The sequence below is a fragment of the Vigna radiata genome, unplaced genomic scaffold (genome assembly GCF_000741045.1).
Source record: "Vigna radiata var. radiata cultivar VC1973A unplaced genomic scaffold, Vradiata_ver6 scaffold_137, whole genome shotgun sequence".
Classification (NCBI taxonomy): domain Eukaryota; kingdom Viridiplantae; phylum Streptophyta; class Magnoliopsida; order Fabales; family Fabaceae; genus Vigna; species Vigna radiata.
This window is the reverse complement of record NW_014543260.1, coordinates 211894-228077: the sequence shown is the minus strand read 5'-3', so window position 1 is coordinate 228077 and position 16184 is coordinate 211894. Positions and strand designations below refer to the sequence as shown.

Below are 16184 nucleotides of genomic sequence, written 5' to 3'. Positions count from 1 at the left end.
CATGATAGAAGAAAAAAATAAAGTAATAATTTCATATTAAAAATTTTAAATGGTAGATCAATAATAAACATAACATGCAAATAAAAATGAAAATTATAAGTTAAATAACAAAACTGTCGACTTTTTTTCTCTTCCAAACTAATTTATATATGTTTTCAAAATAAAATAAATAAAAATTATCTTTCATTAATTTCTAGGGTTACAGATAGATATCCCAATTGAATTATCTGTGAGGAGTTAGGTGGATTATGTTACTATATAAATGGATGCATTATTCTTGAGCATCCTCATCCTTGCTCTTTCAATTTCTTGCTTCTATCTTCTTTCTTCATCATCATGACACATTTTGGTAGAATCACCACTGAAGTTGGGGTTCATTCAACTGCTGAAAAGTGGTACAACCTCTTCGCAAAAAGCCTCCATGATGTTCAACACCTAACTGATAATGTTCATGCAGCCCAGCTACATCAGGGTGAAGACTGGCATCACCATGAGACCATCAAACACTGGACTTATAAAATAGGTAATTAATATGCAAACAAACTTATGGGCAGACTTTCACCATTAACTATATTTTTCTTTCAAAAATAGATTCTTAGGGTTTTAAAAGTATAATTTTCATAGGAATTTACTTACTTAGTTCCACTTGTCTTTAAAGATGAGTGAGTTAGTATATTATATATTATCAAACTCACGAGTTTACGATAGTCAAGTAAACTCAATTCGTAAACTCAACTCATAAATTTGTAAGAGTTTACTTCAGATGAAAAATACTATATAAATAATATCTTAATTTAAATAAGTTTACAAAATTATATAACTTTAAATAAATAAAATTTATAAATATATAGTTCATAAAAATAAATATTGTAAAACATATATATTTGGATTATTGTCATTAATTTTGATGCATTTCATTAAATATATAATAAAAAGAGACCAAACGAGACCTTGTTTTTCTTAATTTTTCTCCCCTTTCAAGCTCGCAGAATCGCTCCAAACTCGCGATTCTACACGATCTTACCGATTTCACAATTAATTCTACCGAGTTTACGCAAAAAAGAGTTTACTTCCGAGTTAACTCGGAAGCCATGTCTGGGAACGTAAACTCGTAAGAGTTTAAGAGTTAACTCGAGAGTTTAATAACCATGATTATATATAAATTATTTGGTGATAACAAATTAGAATGTGGTCGAGTTCATTGCTATAACTCTTTTCTTCTTTTAGTGTATAAATGTTTGTGTGACTGGTCTGATGATATTGGTTGTGAAAGAACAGATGGAAAGGTTGTAAAATGCCATGAGAAGATTGAATCTATTGATGAAGAGAAGAAAACAATCCACTACAAGCTCTTCGGTGAAGACATAGACCACAGGTTTAAGGTGTTTAACCTCATATTTCAAGCAATTGATAAGGAGAACGGTGGTGCTATTATCAAATGGACCATTGAATATGAGAAACTTAATGAAGAAGTTCATCCTCCATATGGTTACATCGAGTACCTGCACAACTGCACCAGAGATATTGATAGTAATCTTGTGAAGGCATAACTCCAAGAAGAAATTTAAAGTAAAAGAAGAAATAATGGAGTGGCCCTTAGAATAATGGTTGTGATGTTCGAGGAGTGTTCTTATTATAATGTAGGTCCTTTGTTTGAATGGAATAAATTTGCATGAACATGTCAGTGCTTTGAAGTGTGTAATGCTGCATGTGATGCATATAAATGAATATGTATGCTTTGCAATATAAAAGTGCTTGTTTTTTTGAGTTGATTGTTTTACTATATATTTTGCATGAATTTTAGTATCTGTTTGATTACAACACTTTCATGAATATGATAAATGTTAATTTAAATAAAACAATTCACTTTTGTTATTTGTTTGAAGTTTGAATAAAAATAAAAAAAAATAATTCTTCAGACTGTGCAATATATTTACATAGATAGCACAAATTACTAGTAGAAAAACGTTATTTAACGTCACCACATAGACGTCGGTTGTTTGGTCGACTGACGTAACACGATGACCGGTGGCAACTTCATAATTAAGTGGGGCAAATAGACGTCGAGGCCAGATATAACCGATGAGTGAAGAACTATAGACGTCGGGGACCATAAACAGAAACGTCTAAAGTTGATTGTTCGGTTCTCTACATCCGACCGTTCTAAGTCGTCCAGAGGTTCCCAGTAGACCAGGCCCCCAAAGCCTTAGACGAGTACTCGTCGTAGGGTTTAAAAAGAGGGTTGAATCATTTTGTGTGCCTGAAGTTTGAATTGAGACGGGAAAACACATGTTAGGTGTCCATAGGCGGGTGGTCTCGGGTAGTGGAAGAGTCCTTTCAATCTAGGCCCTTCGTTGTGCTTTTATTTAACGATGAGGATGTATTTAGCAGTTTCAAAAATTTTGCTATAAATAAGAGTGAACGATGGGTCATTTTCACCTTCATCCTTTCTCTTTTTACTGCAGCCTTCCAGTTACAATAAACTTAGGTAAATAAATGGTTGTCGTTCCATTGTCTTCTTCTACTAGTTCAGCAGGTGGGACGGCGGGGGCTCCTCCAGCGGCAGCGAGACTTCTTCTCGTAGCTCGGGGTCATCATCCCGGGTCGAGATGTCTGACAGGGCGAGGGGGTCTCTTGGGTCTTTGGAGCTCAGCGGTGACCGGACAATACACGGAGCGTCTTTGTTCCTCTTAGAGGGCGGGGTCGAAGTGGACGCCATGAGGGCAGAACCCGTCGGCGGATGGCCGACCATAGGTGTTTATGGGTGGGCTTCGCATGACGTGGATCCTATGAATCCGAGTACAAGAATAGGGATAACCTGCTAGAGTGGGTCAACCAGTCATTCTTGGCCCGAGACGAGGCAGATGCTCAACTGATCCGCTTGAGCGTAAGCTACCCCAACAAACGGGTCTTCCATGGGAAGGGGACGAGTACCGAAGATTTCTTTTTCTTATACACGTATCTATTCAACTGGATGTTTGTGTGGGTGCCCTTCACTCGTTTTCAGGCGACCATCCTACGAAAGATGAATGTCGCTCCTACTCAGTTACACCCGAACGGGTGGACCTGCATTCAGGTGTTCGTAGTGATGTGTTTGGCCTTAGCAATCACACCATCCGTCTCCGTAGTTTTTCATTATTACCACATCCAGCCGCTTTCTAAATGGGGTTGGGTATCGCTGATGTCCGTCCAGGATAATTGCTTGTTCAAGCCTTATTCAGAGTCTTTCAAGAACTTCAAGACTAGGTACATCAAAATAATAATAAAGGAGGGCGGTCGCAACCAATTTCGCAATGATGTCGGGGAACCTTTGTTCCCTTTTTATTGGACCAGGAATCTTGTCAGAATAAGCTCCGTCTAGAACGATGACATGACCCCCATTGAGGTCGAGGTTGTTAAAACCATCAATGATCTACCTCGCCGTCTTCACGCCCGTTAGTTGGTTGACTATCTTTTCTATGAGGATTTTACTAATGTGGCGTTCGGTATGATGTTAGTATCCACCCACTTATTTCTTTGATATTAACTTATCTAAATTTCTATTTTCTTTGCAGGTGCCATGTCGTTCTCGACCCCCCGCAAGACATTTTACGTTTCGCCTTCGCGTCAGAGGGATCCGCGACCGTCCGACTCTAACCGCTACGGCTCAGTCTCAAACGAAGCTGTCCGTGGAGGTTCCCCCAATTTCCGAGGTGCCCCTAGTTGTTGTTCCTCCTCCGGTGGTGAACGTAGAGTCTTCGAGCGCTACCGCAGCCGCTTCCACCCAAGCACCGGCCAATCCACCCGTTCCTCCAAGAAGAAATGAAAATCTAAGGAGGGTGAAAAATCGTCTTCTAAGAAAAATAAGCGGGAAAGTTCTCCCCGGCCTCTTCCGGGTGGCCTGCTCGATCTGTCCTTCGGCGTGAGCGACCGGGTTGATTTATGAATGAGCTCCACTCAGTGGGTGACGGTCGAGAATCTGTCTAAAAGGGAGATTACCAAAGTCATGCAGAGCTTACTACTGGTGGTGCCATGGTGATGTGGTACGTCGAGGGTTTTGCTGACCGCCGAGGGGCCGAAGAAGTTCAGGAGGAGTTGGCGGCGGAGAAGAAGGCCACTAAAGAGGCTAAAGCGGCTCTAGAGGCGCTTTCCCTCAAACACTCTAAGTGTGAGGTGACCCAAGACCTTCAAGTGAAGTGTGATGAGGGGGAGAAAGAGACTAGCCGACTAAAATTGGCTTTGCGGCAGGTGGGAGAAAAATCGAAGGAGCAGGAAGGGGAACTGGCCGACTTGTGCACAGAGAACGTCCGGCTAGAGTAGGAGCTACTCAAAGCCAACAAGTCTATTGAGCTCTTGAATGAGAATGTCCAAATCAAGCACGAAAAAGTGTTCAACAAGGCTGTTCGGCAGGCTGCTTACTTGTTGGGAGCAGACCCCTCTCTTCCAGGTTCGACATCGCTCAAGATGTCTTCGACGGGAAGATGATGCCAGTTCCCGTTTCGGATGGGGAAGAGGAGCCAACAGAAGAGGATGCGGGTGAAGAAGATGCCGGCGGGGAACATGCTGATCAAGATGTTGGTGATGATAGTGCCGAAGGTGGTCAGTGACAACTTTTCTTTGTGGGTAGGGGAATTTTTGCTTTTCAAATTGTTAGGACCAGTTGACAACTTTGATTTTGTTCGTTTTGGTGGCCTATCGGCCGTATATGCGTTGTACAGCCCCACAAGATTTTTTGGACATGAATACGACTTACGTTTTAAATCTTTCTTCACCACAAATTACTCTGTCTTTTACTATTCATTCGTAATTAGTGCCTATGCATACGACTAGCATTTGTAATTTGCACAAGTTATATTGTCTCATACCGTTCGGTCATTTTTCTCAATGTATTTAGCACTTAGTGTGCTTTTCCATTCGATACGTAGATGTACTAGGTGGTAATGGTTCTTTGTGAATTCGCTGTTCACCACCCGATGTATGGGTCAGCCGGGTGGCAATGGTTCTTCATGAACTCGCCATTCACCGCCTGATGTATGTGTCGGCCGGGTGGTAGTGGTTCTTCATGAACTCAGCGTTCACCACCCGGTCAGTGGGTTAGCCGGGTGGTAGTGGTTCTTTATGAAATCGCCGTTCAACACCCGGTATGTTAGTTGATCGGGCGGTAGTGGTTCTTCATGAACTCGCCGTTCACCGCCCGATGTATGTGTCGGCCGGGTGGCAATGGTTCTTCACGAACTCGTCGTTCACCACCCGGTATGTGGGTTAGCTGGGTGGCAGTGGTTCTTTATGAACTCGTCGTTCACCACCTGGTATGTTAGTTGATCGGGCGATAGTGGTTCTTCATGAACTCGTCGTTCACCGCCTGATGTATGTGTCGGCCGGGTGGCAGTGGTTCTTCCTGAACTCGTCGTTCACCACCCAGTAAGTGGGTTAGCCGGGTGGTAGTGCTTCTTTATGAACTCGCTGTTCACCACCTGGTATGTTAGTTGATCGGGCGGTAGTGGTTCTTCATGAACTTGTCGTTCACCGCCCGATGTATTTGTCGTTCGGGTGGCAATGGTTCTTCATGAACTCGTCGTTCACCACGTGATATGTGGGTCAGCTGGGTGGCAGTGGTTCTTTATGAACTCGTCGTTCACCACCTGGTATGTTAGTTGATGGGGCGGTAGTGGTTCTTCATGAACTCGCCGTTCACCGCCCGATGTATGGGTTAGCATAGTTGGTTACGCTTTAACCTCACATTTGAATAAGAATCCCACCATGTTGTCTTTGTATTTCAAAATTTCTCAAAAAGGAAAGTACAGGTACATAAAGAATAGTTAACTGAAATAAATTTTTAGGTGGAATGTGTTCCAAGTATTGCGGAGGGGTTTTCCTCTTGGCAGAGAGAGACGGTATGCTCCATTTTGCAGGTCTTCGGCAATTTTGAAAGGGTCATCCCACTTAGCGGCAAATTTCCCGTGGGGAAGTATCCTTCGGGCATGTCCAATCTTTCTCCATACCAGATCACCTTCTTGGAAGTTCCAGGGTTGCACCTTGTGTTGTACTTCCTTTATACCATTCGCCTGCAAGCTTTCGCGTGGAGGATGGCACGGTCTCTTCGTTCGTCCAATGTATCGAGCTCGATTCTTAACTCCCCATCGTTAACCTACAAGTCTTCAATCTACCGTCTTAAGGAAGGTTCTCCCCATTCAACAGGTAACATGGCGTCTATGTCGTATGTTAAGTTGAATGGAGACTTCGTGGTTACACTGTGCGGCGTACACCGGTAGGCCCATAGGACCTCCGGAAGCTCGTCCACCCAAGCTCCTTTCTTTTCTCCTAACCTCCTCTTGAGCTCTGCGACGATCATTTTGTTAGCTGCCTCGGCCTGGCCATTCGTCTAAGGATGCTCCACCGAACTCGTGACATGTTTGATGCCCAAACCCACGTAAAATGCCTTTAGTTTTTTGTCGATGAACTGTCGGCCGTTGTCCGTGACGACCGTTCTTGGGAGCCCGAACCTACATATTATTTTCCAGAAGAAACTTTAAACTTGTCAGGCAGTTATGGTGGCAAGTGCCTCGGCTTCTACCCACTTCGTGAAGTAATCGACCGCAACAAGGATAAACCTTTTCTCGGCTCGACCGTTTGGGAATGGTCCCACAATATCCATCCCCCACTTTGCAAATGGCCAAGGAGATACAAAAATGTGTAATTCATTCGGGGGGCATGTAATATATTTGTGTGGGCTTGGCACTTTAAGCATTTTTGCACGAAAGTTTTGGCATCCTCTTCCATGGTCGGCCAAAAATAACAGGCCCGGAGGGCCCGTGCCTTTTGGGTTCGCCTCCCGATGTGAAATCCATAAATCCCGTTATGGAGTTCATCCATTATGTAGGAGGCTTCATGGGGATTCACGCATTTGAGTAAAGGGGTAGAAAAGCCTCTTCGGTATAGGTCGCTCCCGATGATAACATATCGAGCAATTTTTCAGGCACTTGTTGGCTTGACCGGTCATCCGGCATCTTGATCTTGCATCAAGTTTCGAATTTCCATCCGCCAATCGGGTTCTTTAGGGCATTTTATTGCTAAGCACTCCACTGACGGTTTCGTCAGTACCTATCGAATGACAGTCGTCAATTGTCCTTTCTCTTTGCCGCTACAAAGCTTGGATAGCATGTCGACCCATGCGTTTTCTTCACGGGGAATATGCCTGAGAATAAATTCCTTGAATTCCTTGGTTAAGGCAATAACCTTATGGAAGTACCAGAGCAATTGATCGTCTTTGACTTGAAATTCTCAATTCATCTGACCTACCACCAATTGGGAATCAGTTCGGCAGACCAGGAGACTCGCTCCCATGTCTTGGGCCAATTGCAAACCTGCAATTAGAGCCTCAAACTCAGCCTGGTTATTTAAGGCCTTAAACTTGAAAATGAGGGACTGTTCGAACGAAAATCGTCGGGCCTTTCCAAAACCATTCCTGCTTCTTCCGCGCTTGACTGACCGCTCCATCTACATACAAACTCCATTGCTCACTTTGTAGGGCTTGCGGCAACTCCACTGCAAAATCAGCTAAATGTTGGCCCTTGACGGATTCTCGGAGTTTGTAGCGCAGCCCGAACTCAAACAACTCTACGGCCCATCCTACCATGCGTCCCGCTACGTCAGGTTTCCTCAGAATCTTTGACATTGGGTAGTCCATTCAGACGACTATCTGGTGACTATGGAAATATGGGCGCAACCTTCGTGCACCATTGAGAAGGGCCAAAGCGACCTTTTCCACCTGCTGGTATCGCGTCTTGGCTGCTTGTAACACCCTACTTACAAAGTAAATGAGACAAGGTTCCGGTCGTTCCTGCACTAACGTGGCGCTGATGGCCTCGGCCGATACGGCCACATAGACCTACAAATCAGTATTGGGGAAAGGTCGGTTCATAACTGGCGGATTGGTGAGGATCGTCCCGCCAAATTGGGAATTGGTGAGGATCATCCCGCCAAATTGGGAATAAAGCGAGAGAAGGAAGTTAATCGCCCGTCTAGCCGCTGGATTTCCTTCAATTTAATAGGGCTCCTCATGCCAAGGACGACATCGCACTTGTTCGGGTTCGCCTCTATGCTTGGGTCGGTCAACATAAATCCTAGGAACTTCCTTACGGCCAGTCCAAAGGTACACTTTGTGCGGTTTAGTCTCATATTATAATGCCGCACCTGCCGAAACACTTCTTCCAAATCTTTGAGGTGATAGGACGGGGTAGCTGAATGGACTACCATATCGTCCACATATACATCCATACAACGACCAATTTGGTTGGCGAATATTTTATCCATCATCCTTTGGTACGTAGCTCCCGCGTTCTTAAGCCCCAACGACATCACATCATAGCAATAATTCCTTCTCTTTGTTATAAACGTCATTTATCCCTGTCTGGCGCATGCATGGGTATCGGATTGTAACCCGAGTAAGCGTCGAGAAAACTTAGCATCTTGTGGCCGGAAGCTCCATTTACCAAGCTATCTATAATGGGAAGCGGGTGTGAGTCTTTTGGACAAGCTTTGTTGAGGTCGGTGTAGTCAGTACACATTTGCCATTTGTCGTTAGTCTTCCTGACCATGACTACGTTCACTAACCATGTGGTGTAGGTCACCTCATGGATGAATTCGGCTTCCTTCAACTTCCATACTTCCTCATTGACGGTCGCTGCCTTCTCGGCCCCGAGTCTTCACTTCTTCTGCGCCACCGGCTTCACCTCCTTGAACAGGGCCAACCTATGTGTCAATATCGAAGGGTGGATGACGGGCATGTCTATCATTGTCCACACGAATAGGTCATGGTCCTTCCATAGAGTTTCTTTTAATTCCTTCTCCAAAACCGGGTCTAAACCGCTTGCTATCATGGTGGTTTGGCCTTCCTTCGCCCCTATCCTGAGCGGGTGCAGCTCCCCGTGCGGTTCAATTCGATCGTCTGTATTTATGCGCGGATCTAGATCGGCCATCGCTACCTTCGACCGGGTAACCTTCGCTCGGTAGGCTCGAGGGTACAACTTCATTTCGACTACATAATACTCCCTTCTCGTTTTTTGATCCGCTCGAACTATCATCACCCACCCCCGATCGGTCGGATACTTCAAGGTCAAGTGGGGGTGTAGATACGATCGCACCGAAAGCGTTTAGGCAAGGGTGAACCATCAGAACATTATAAAAAGTGTTTGCATCTACTAGCAGGTACCGAACCTTCTTCTCATCGCCTTCCCTGTCAGTGCCTAGTCGCGTACGCAGATCAACATAACCACGAGTGTCCACCCTCTCACCAGGAAATCCTACTATCTGTTTGGGGAAGGGTACAATGAGGTCATAAGACAGATCCATCTGTTGGAAAGTCTTCCAATAGAGGATGTTAACGGAGCTTCCTTGATCTATTAGGACTTTGTCGACCTCGTACCGGGCGATTTCTGCAGTGATTACCATGGGGTCATCCTGCTCGAGATCTGGTGCATGAAAATCTTCATCTGTGAAGATTATAGGCGGCATGGACTTTCTTACCATTCGAATGTTGTTGACCGAGGGTAGCGCCCTGACATGGCGTTTCCTTGTCGATGAGGATGGGCCTCCCCCAACGAAGCCGCCAGATATAGTATTAATACGACCCCGTATTGGACGGTCGCCACTTTGGCTATGGCTCCTACTACGTCGCTTCTCGAACCTAGATCGGTCCTCTCTGTAATATGGCCGGCGACTTTCGCTACAATAGCGGTCGTCTCTCCCTACCGGGCTTCTTCTTGGACTTCTTTGTCGTTCAGCCAGCACAATACTATGGGTGGTTTTGACCTACTTTTTTAACTGACCGGCTCTGATCAGTTCTTTGATCTGGTCCCTTAGGGTGACACATTCCTCGATGGTATGCCCTAAGTTTTGATGATAGAGGCAGTGTTTATTGTCATCGGCTCTAGGTCGTGTGGGGCGCTTTTTTAGTGGTGGGATGAGGTTGGTACTAAGTGCCTCTTGCAAAATCCGTGCACGAGGTGCATTCAGGGGGTGTATTGTTGGAACCAAGGCTCTGTGGGGGCTCTCTCGGCTTGAATCCTCTAACTCTTCCAGATTGACCATCCGGCTTCTTGCTCTCGGCCTTTTCCTTAGCCTCCTGAACTTCCTTCCTGTATGGCTGCTTCATCTCCTCCACCCTCACTTCATCGGCCGCTCGCTCTCTCAACCCTTCCATGGTCTTGGGATGTCTTCGGAATATGCTGTCTTTGAAAGGCCTCGGTCTCAATGCCGGCATGACATACTGGAGGGCTAGCTCAATGCTGAACCCCTTCACCTTCCTAACCATCTTATGATCACGGTCCATGAAGGCCTTCAACGTCTCCTTTTTCCCTTGCTTGAGGTTCGAGAGTTCGAAGACCATCAGATCCTAGGAGCGGCTGCTAGAAATTTGCCTGCCGAACATGGCTTTCAGTCCTTCGAAATTCTCAATGGAATTCGGCGGTAAAGAGTTGAACCACTCAAGAGCCTCCCCTTTTAGTGGTAGAGAGAAAGCTCGACACCAGAAAGCGCGGTTGCTCGTTCGGAATGCCATCCGTGTGGAGAAGGCCTTAATGTGATCATCGGGATCGGTTGTCCCGTCATAAATGCTCAATTGGGGAGGAACAAAGTGCTCGGATATGTTTACATCCATGATCGCCTGAACGAAGGGTAGCTGGCAAGTCGCATCCTCTTCTTTCACCGTCGGTTGTCTGCTTGCTACGGTATTGTCCACCTGGTCGTTTTTTCCTTTGTTCTTGTCTGCTCCTGACTCTTCCAGCTTCCACGTTCGGTCGGAGGCACTGCTGTGCTCGCTTGTGCCCTCTCGGCGAGTCCGGTCTTGCCCTTCATTTTCCTTTTCTCCACCGCTCTCTTCTATTACTTTCTCCTTGCCACAACCCTCTATTCCCCTTTCTTTGGTTATGCGGGCAGTGCATTCCGCCCTTACTGTCACTAACTCCTATTCATGCTGCCATTGAATGTCCTTCATCTTTTGTTGCATCATCCTTATCATCTCCATTTGGTCCTTAGTGGTCATATTCCTCGTGACTACCATTGGGTTTAGATACTTGGCCCCATAGTGGGCACCAAAATGATCCGGTGTGAGATCGAGTCACCTAATCCCTTCATAGTTTCAGTTCTCCATCGTCCGTCCTCTTCATCTCCTTCGTCTTTTTCCGCCAAAGTCCGTTCGGGAAGGTACCTGGCAAAGGTCCTCCGATGCCAAAGTCAGTTGACTAGTTCGTTCGATAATCAGAGTACAATATTAAGTACATGATAACATTCTGAAAACCGTTGTTTTTATGCTTCAATTTACTATCAAAACACACCCTTTATGGCTTAGAATGAGCTTAGAATCAAGTAAAACACTTAATGGAGTCACATGAGAGTCAAAAGTTGTTTTTAGAGATATTATGCTTGTTTTTGCATTGTTTTGTAGGGTTTTGATGAGAATTAAAGATGGAAGTGAAGTAGGGAGGACTTAGACTCAAGAAAAGAGTAAAAAAGGAAGAAAAGAAGAGTTAAGTTCACCGCTCAACGCCAAATTCCAGCGTTGAGCGCTAATCTCGTGGGCGAAGTCACTATTTCTTGCTTGAGCGACAGCGCTGAGTGTCCTATAATTAGGAGGCAAACCGCTGAGCGACAGACTGGACCGCTGAGCGGCCTGCGGCTTGGAAGGAAACCGCTGAGCGGCCAAATTAGGCGTTGAGTAGTGGAATGCTGGGCTTGGGCTTAAATTCTGTTATTTTTATGCTTTATAAATAGCCCCAGTGCGACCCTCAAAGTAATCTTTTGGCAAGCAGAGACGTCCAGAGCACTTCTACACTCCTTAGAGGCGATTTTTTGGATGCTTAGGCTCCAATTCATCAAATCTAGGGTTTACTCTTCCATTCTTTCGTTTAATTCCATCTAGTTTCACCATGACTATGGTGAATTAAACCCTTTGTTATTGGGAAACAATGTAATCTTTTGAAACTCTCTTATATTTAAATTCTTATTGTATTCACATGCTTATATTATCAATTGTTGGGTTTCTTATCTATGCTTAATGCTTCTATTGTTTAACTCATTCGGTAAGAAGATATTTGCCTTTGTTGATATGGAGACGTATGGGGAAGTCATGAACTGATAGGAAATTCCATGATTAAGCAATACTGCCTAGAGATAGGAGTAGGACGATCAATTGTATTTTGCTTCTGTACTTTAATGCATTATTAATTACTCAAGGAGACTAGAGATAGTAAACTAGTAATTAATAGTAGGCTCTTTTCGCCAAAGGATTGGGTTTAGAGTATATAAAAAAGTTTGCATGGCAATTAGATAATAAAGCGAATTAAATAAGAAAAGTAGATATAAGAGGCCGGATAAGATGAAATTGTAAACCCCAACAACTCCATTCATTCATATCTTTTCTTTGCTAGTTGATTCACTTGCATTTGCATGTTTATTTTCGTTTTGCATTCTCACTACAAAATTATTTCTTTCTCAAGTCTTATAAGATCAATTTACATGAAAGATAAGGCCTAAGAGTCATTTGGGAGAACGATACTCGGACTTACCGTTTATATATTACTTGATAACGATCTGGTACACTTGTTAGGGACTTAACAGTACGCAATAAATGAACCTACTTACCTCGTACCTTTGACTTTTATATATAGTGTTGGCTATGGGCTTAGGATTAGAGTGGTGCTAATCAAGGCCCAATCTCAACCCAATAGCCCTAAACCTTATCTTTTCTAATTAAATTCATCTTACCTTAATCTTTCCACACTCCTTCAGATTTGACCATCTTGGTGACCGGGCGTTCCAAGCCGTCCGGAGGGTCCCAGTACAACGTCTAACATGGTTGGCCGACGTGTAAATGGGCTATAGGCGTTGGGGGGAAGATGGGTGGACGTCTAAATGTAATAAAAACTTTTTTTTACTTTCTCGCACATTGTTGCATCCAACGAAGGGGGTTGATGTGTATATGGATTTAGATGTCGAGGCCCCCCAAAGCCGACGTCTAAAGTGGATTTTTATTTACGAAACTGCCACCAATCATTTTTAAGATTAGATTTTCTATACTCAAACGTTATACACGTGACGTTATAAGTTATTTCTACACTAGTGTGGACAACAAAGGTCAAAAAGTATTTTATGCCTAGAGACAAAAGAATTTGTGTAACACTCCTTCTCGGATTGTCACGGGAAAACTTTCATTTTATTAATTAAGTAAAACATCTTAAAATCCCTTTAAATTTCCCAACGTATCTTCTCACTCTAATAGCTTCAATCTCACCTGAAATAATATCTCAACTCCAGTAGCTCCAACTCACCTACACGATTTAAGAGGTCTCCAAATGTGAGTTTGTCTGACTTCTCTACCTTACAACCCCCACATCTCTTATCTCAACTTCACGTTTCCCTCCTTTGTTTCCTTCATTAATTTTCATTAGCATGAGCATTTCAAATGACAACTTATTGAGACAATGCGATGTTTTTCTTTGTTCACACTCATCTCATACAAGATATATTATAGGGATGCCGACATAATATCTTGAAATAGGTTGCATACTTATAAGAATATAGGACTTCACTTTGATTAATCATAAATCATATTGTATTTTTTATGTACGTACTTGTCCTATATTATGTCATATCTTATTAATTGTATAATAATAAATATTTAATTATTTAAAGTTTTAATATTGAAAATCAATATATTATATTTTTTAATACCAATTATATTGTATTCTTTATTTCTTTCAATTATTATTTTTTTGTAAAAAATTTATTCATTAAAAAATATTCTAAAAAATAATTATAACATATCTAAATATTATTTTATTTTATTTTTAACATCAAAGAGAATTTGTAAATTTTCTTTTTTAATTTATTAAAAAATTTAATTTATCATATCAATCAAATCTCTCAAAAATCTTCCTCAAATCCTTCCTTCCAAAATAACACAAGTGTCCTGTTTTATTTAGTTTATTTTTTTTCACCAATACAAGTTTATATCTTTCTTCCTAAAATTGGTTCTATACATAAATTAGTTTATATATTTCAACAATTTTACTTTTAATTTGTACATAAATAAATTTTAATTTATAAAAATTTCTTTTCTTTTTTTTTAATTTTTTTTACTTATGAACTCGTTCGTATCGTATTCTACTTAATGAGAAGAAACCTAACCTGGTCTCAATTTGGAGGATTCAATTTAAGTGTTGCAAAAATTTCCTAAATTAGAACGGGATGATTGATATAAATTAGTGTTCTTAATGAGGCAAGTCTCAGAACATTGACGTACAAGCGATGGAAACAAGTCTTTAATGTGACATGGTGGAAGTCCAACTTCTATCACCACATCTTCCATCTTTGGCTCTTCTTTTTACACGTTTTCTCTAATAATATTTCAATAAATTATTAACAACCACAAAAAAAAAAAAACAATTTTCTTTTTTGGCATCTAATGGCATAATGCTAGTTTTCAAATTTGTGTATATTTTAATTTTTTTTTTCCATTGGTTGGCCCTACAAGAATTTTAAAGATTCAAATAAAGGGATTCGTATTTTGTTTCTGTAACTATAAAAATAGTTCAATATAGTTAATTTCCTTCAAATAATTTTCACTTTGTTCGAGGTTAAAGTGTCTTTTGTTAGACTGGCAGCGTGGCAATTGAATGGCAGTGACAGTGTGTATTACAGAGGAGGTAAAAACAGAGAAGTGTGAAAAACAATTATTTTTCTTATTGAGAATAGCAGTATATATACACCAATGAAAGCTGTCATTTAGACAGTTAAATAAATTGTGATTCTAGATTTACATTTCTAACACTCCCTCTTAAATCTAAATCACTAAGAGCTTTGACTCCAATTGAGCTTCTGAGTTTTTCGAATTTATTCTGCTGCAAGGCTTTTGTAAAGATGTCAGCTTCCTGTTCATCTGTATTGTAGTATATCAGTTCCAATTTTCCTTTGCTCACACGTTCTATGAGATAGGTGTACTTTGTTTCGATATGCTTGCTACGTCCATGGGATATTGGATTCTTGGCTAGATTGATAGTAGATTTGTTGTCTATTCTTAAACATGTTGGTCTGTGATGTTCGATCTTTAGTTCATGTAATATGGCTTCAATCCATGTGCTTTGACAGGTAGTTTCAGCTGCAGAAATGTACTCTACTTCGCATGAGGAAAGTGCAATGACTGACTGCTTCCTTGAACACCATGAAACAGGAGCTCCCATCATTAGCTTGAATAGGTACTCGTAAGTGCTCTTTCTATCTACTTGGTCTCCGCTCCAGTCAGCATCACACCATGCATCCAAAATGTTTGTTGAAACGTCAGCTTTCTTAGGGAAGTAAATACCGTAGTCAATTGTACCTTTTAAGTATCTGAGGATGTGCTTTGCAGCTGCCATGTGTGACTGTCTGGGATCCTGCATGTACCGGCTAATGAGACCCACTCCAAAGCTTATGTCTAGTCTACTGCTACAAATGTAACGCAATGTCCCAACTATTTGTCTGTACAGCGTTGCATAAACTTTGCTTTCTTCTTGCTGCAGCGAGAGCTTCATGTTGGCAATGACAGGAACAGATGCGCTGTTGCAATCTTTCAACTTGAACCTCTCCAGAGTTTCGATGATATATTTCTTTTGATTTATATGTACTCCCTCTTTGGTTTGAATAAATTCTAATCCAAGGAAGTATCCCAGAACGCCAAGGTCTGTCATCTCCAAGTCATTCTTCATCTTCACTTTGAAGTTTTCGATATCTTGCACTGAGCTCCCCGTGACCAATAGGTCATCCACGTATAAACACACCAGCAAGGTACCTGCTTGTTCACACAATTTGACATATATTCCATATTCTACAACACATTTATTGAATCCATACCTGATGAGTAATGAGTCAATATGCTTGTTCCACGCCCTTGGTGCTTGACGAAGACCATATAGAGCTTTATTGAGTTTAAATACCTTCATTTCATGACCTTTCTTGATGAAACCAGGTGGTTGGCATACTTAAACCTCTTCTTCGAGGGGACCATTGAGGAATGCAGATTTAACATCCATCTAGTTGATGCTCCAATTGTTTGAGTTGGCAATTGCAACCACGATCCTCACCGTTTCTAATCTAGCTACAGGGGCGTATAGATCTGTGAAGTCAATTCCAAGTTGTTGCAAGAATCCTTTGGCAACCAATCTAGCTTTCAA

The 16184-nt window shown here is 42.2% G+C and overlaps 1 protein-coding gene across 1 annotated transcript; it reads left to right on the top strand.

Moving 5' to 3' along the window:
* Positions 1–273: 273 nt before the first annotated feature.
* LOC106753529 (MLP-like protein 28) lies at positions 274–1770 on the top strand. Its single transcript, XM_014635348.2, has 2 exons — positions 274–523; positions 1279–1770. Exons 1-2 carry the CDS (start codon positions 337–339, stop codon positions 1548–1550), a joined length of 459 nt encoding a protein of 152 aa, XP_014490834.1. The 5' UTR covers positions 274–336; the 3' UTR covers positions 1551–1770.
* Positions 1771–16184: the final 14414 nt, after the last annotated feature.